General features: G+C 43.9%; 1 protein-coding gene across 1 annotated transcript; it reads left to right on the top strand.

Moving 5' to 3' along the window:
* Positions 1-2,295: 2,295 nt before the first annotated feature.
* gpr85 (G protein-coupled receptor 85) lies at positions 2,296-3,432 on the top strand. The gene has a single exon (XM_041216204.1). It carries the CDS (start codon positions 2,305-2,307, stop codon positions 3,430-3,432), a length of 1,128 nt encoding a protein of 375 aa, XP_041072138.1. The 5' UTR covers positions 2,296-2,304.
* The last annotated feature ends 890 nt before the right edge of the window (positions 3,433-4,322 follow it).

The following is a 4,322-nucleotide window of genomic DNA, read 5'->3' as shown; positions in this document are numbered from 1 at the left end:
TTTGTTCAAATGTTTGATGCAAAGTTGGTTGATATAACAGCTATGACTGGCAATGCTATGCTGAGCTGGTTGACAGTTCACAGGGTTGGACAGGTATTGGGAATTGAAAGTGGAGATGTTCCCTGAGTTGCATGATTGTATGAAGATGCTGACATAGGAAAAGGGACTGGAGAGGAACTGTTGTGTTTCCCAGCTGTGAGAAGCTCCTGGTAGATTGGTAGATATTGGTAGATATGTGAATAGTAGCTTCACGTACTGAGGGGCTGGTGAATTTTTATTACCCATCCCTAATTGCCTTTGAGAAGGTGATGGTGAGCGCCTTTCTTGAACCACTGGAGTCCTTGTGGCTTAGACCCAGCTACAGTGCTGTTAGGGATGGAGTTTCAAAAGTGAAAGAACTACCCAGATGTTTCCAAATAAGGATAGTGTGTAGTTTGGGGGAAACTTGCAGATTTCATTTTTCCCATGCACCTTCTGCTTTTGTCCTTTTAGGCCATAGAGGTCACAGGTTTGGGAGGTGCTGTCGAAGGAGCCTTGGTGAGTTGCTGCAGAGCATCTTGTGGATGGTACACACTACTGCCACTGTGCATTGGTGGTGGAGGGAGTGAATGTTTAAGGTGGTGGCTGGGGTGTCAACCAAGAGAGCTGCTATGTCCTGGATGGTGTGGAGAGTCTTGGGTGTTGTTGCAGGCATACCTTTTCAGGCAAGGGGAGAATACTCCCTCCCTCTGCTGACTTGTGCCTTGTAGATGGTGGACAGGATTTGGGGAGTCAGGAGGTGAATTACTCACTGCACAATTCCCAACCTCCGATTTGCTCTTGTGGTCACAATAATTGTGCAGTTAAGTTTTTGGTCAATGGTTACCACAAGGATGTTGATGGTGGGGGATTCAATGAAGGTACTCTAATTACGCCCCTTCTGGAGGAGCCAACATAAGCTTGTGTACTTGTTACATGTGTAAGGGTTAGTGCTGAGGATGTAGTCAAATCCATGAAAAAATCGATGTTGGTGATGACTATCAGCTTAAAATGAAGAAGACGTTCATAATATTAAAAACAATTGTATCGAAATGCGGTCTTTCACAAACGTGGGTCCCTCCCAAATCATTTCACATCCTCTCTATTTTTTGAAGACTAATCACTGTTGCAATAGTGGCAAGTGTGGCAGCCAACTTTTTACTGCGAGGCTTTATAATTAAAAACTAAAATGAAGAACTTCAAAAATACCAACATCCTCAAAAGTGAGGGCGGAAATAAAATAACTCTTGTTTGGAAATAGATAATGAATTAACCTAGTCAAAATGAACACTTTAGCCCGCGAGAGTTGCTCATGTGTGTTCGGTTCAGGTTATGTGCAATGATAACTGGGTGGGTGAAGACGCATGTGATCATTATGCATTCACACACATTTTGCATACTAATATATCTACAGAAAATATATCGTAAAGGCTGATTTTGTTAAATGGCTGTGTATAAGTTTTTCAATATAATGTGTAGCAACAAATTGACAGGGAAGAACTCATGAAATGAAAATATTTGACAACGGAGCGATGCACTAAAGGTTATTTTTTATTTGCCAGATCCAGCCGTCTGTGAAGCTTTCCAATGCCTGGCTGGACTGAAGTAACATAAATTAGCGTTAATCGTGTCCCCGATGGAGTTGACGTGTTGCATATAAGCGTCCTTGCCTTTGCTGTGTGTGTGTGTGTGTGTGCGCGTGTCTGTGGAAGAGAGAGGGAGATGCGACAGGGGAAGACGCGGCAGGGATTACAAATAGGCTCGGTGCGCAGTCTCGGCTTCAGCCACTTGCAATCCACTCATTCCCAGCAAGCAAACCGGCAGCAGAGACAGCAACTCCTGCTAACACAACAGCCCTATAGAAAAAAAAAACACAGGTACGTGTTTTTCTCCCTACTCCTCTGTGAATACATGTATTTTTGCTCAAGACGAAAAAAAGTCGATAAAATAACATTTCGCTGAGGCTAATCGTATGCTTTTTTGCTTAAAATAAGAGACTATTTTTGAAATATATGATGATTCATTTTACAGGGTCCTCACTGTAAATGATTCAGCCGATAACCCGATGGGGTGGATATTATAGATGTCTATAATGAGAATGGTGCCCGGGTAGGGCCGGACATGCTATCGCTATATGTTTTTTTTTTCCATCTACATCTCTGCATTCACATATAGGAGCTAGACTGGGAGCTGATTTTTTTTTTCATTTTAACTGCCGCTTCCCCTCCATCATGATACTTCGCCACCGTGGCTGAGGCTATTCCCAGATATCTATTGACAGTATCTATGGCGAACTACAGCCATGCAGCTACTGGGAGCAGCGAGAACCTTTTGCAAAATGTGTCTCCTTTGGCGACGTTCTTCAAGCTGACATCCCTGGGTTTCATCATTGGGGTCGGCGTGCTAGGAAACCTTCTCATTTCCTTCCTTCTGGTCAAAGACAAGACCCTGCACCGGGCTCCCTATTACTTCTTGCTGGATCTCTGCTCCTCCGATATCATCCGTTCGGCGGTGTGTTTCCCCTTCGTGTTTCTCTCGGTGAAAAACGGCTCCTCCTGGCCCTATGGGTCCCTCAGCTGCAAAGTGATCGCCTTCGTCGGGGTCCTGTCTTGCTTTCATGCCGTGTTCATGCTTTTCTGTGTGAGTGTCACCCGGTATATCGCCATCGCCCACCACCGTTTCTACTCTAAGAGGTTGACTTTCTGGACCTGCCTGGCGGTAATCTGCATGGTCTGGACCCTGTCAGTGGCCATGGCTTTCCCTCCAGTCTTCGATGTGGGCACCTACACATTCATCAGGGAGGAAGAGCAGTGCATCTTTGAACACAGGTACTTCAAAGTCAACGACTCCCTGGGCTTCATGCTCATGTTTGTGGTGATAGTCCTGGCCACTCACATCGTCTACCTGAAGCTGATTTTTTTCGTTTACGATCGGCGCAAGATGAAGCCCGTCCAGCTGGTGCCAGCAGTCAGCCAGAACTGGACTTTCCACGGACCAGGGGCCACTGGGCAGGCGGCTGCCAACTGGATCGCTGGCTTTGGCCGGGGACCAACTCCCCCGACTCTGTTGGGAATCAGGCAAAACCCCCAGGGCCAGGGCATGAGGAGGAGGCTGCTGGTCATGGACGAGTTCAAAACAGAGAAGAGAATAGGCAGGATGTTCTATCTGATCACCTTCTTCTTCGTAGCTCTCTGGTGCCCATATCTGGTAGCTTGTTACTGGCGTGTTTTTGTGAAAGGTCCTGCAGTTCCACGTGGTTACCTGACGGCTGCTGTCTGGATGACTTTTGCCCAGGCTGGTGTCAACCCATTCATCTGCATCTTCTCCAACCGGGAGCTAAGACGTTGTTTCAGCACCAACATCCTTTACTGTCGAAAATCTAGGTTACCAAGGGAACCTTACTGCGTTATATGACCATTTATACTGTTTGTGTCTGAGATTTATTCGACGGAAATTACCCTGATTTTATCAGGCAACAGACGAAGCAGTAATTGTCATGGTCTGCAGGAGTGGAGCCCCTTCTGGATAGGGCGGTTCATGAGGAAGTGATGGATCAACCTCCGCAGAATGGTCCTTAATTTATTTCTGCTACTCTTGTTTTAACGTTGAAGGTATTTTCAATACAATTTACGTAAAGAAAATAATACTATTACCATAAAGTCTGCACATTATTTTACATTTGGCTTTGTTTCTGAAGTAACCAATGCAGAAATCACAGACTGCAACCTTAGAATATATATTGAGAGCATTAGACTCCTTTTGTATTTTTTAAAAAGAAATCTTTTGAATCCATTGATTAACACCAGACAAAACATGTTTACATCTTTTTTGAGTTAATCGAAAGTGACAGAATACATATATCAATTGAGTGGTGGGAATGCATGAAAGAGTTAATGTTTGAACATGTACAAATTAGTCCTTTCAACTTTCCCTTTAACCCCACATTGGATCCTGGTTTATTCAAACTTGATCTAGATACAGTATTTTGTTTTCACCCTGAATAAGTATTTTTTTTCTCTGCCCAATCACATTTCTGCAGAACAGCACACACTGGATATCTGTTTCTATATTATTAGACAGCTGTCATGTCCAGAACAGAACAAGTTAGTATCAAACCCTGCACAATTTGTGAAATATTTATTCTATGGATGCATATTGTTTAATCCTGTCTTTCATGTCCCAGCTGTGAGATTCTTGTCCTATTAAGTACTCATTTTCTCTGGTTTCTGAAAAGGTGAAATGATTTAATCAATTCCCTTACTGTTAGGAGGTTGGGGTGTGTGCAAAATGAAATGCAACTACAT

This window comes from Carcharodon carcharias, chromosome 21 (genome assembly GCF_017639515.1).
Source record: "Carcharodon carcharias isolate sCarCar2 chromosome 21, sCarCar2.pri, whole genome shotgun sequence".
Classification (NCBI taxonomy): domain Eukaryota; kingdom Metazoa; phylum Chordata; class Chondrichthyes; order Lamniformes; family Lamnidae; genus Carcharodon; species Carcharodon carcharias.
Note: the sequence above shows the minus strand (reverse complement) of the source record. Positions and strands in the feature narration are given on the sequence as shown.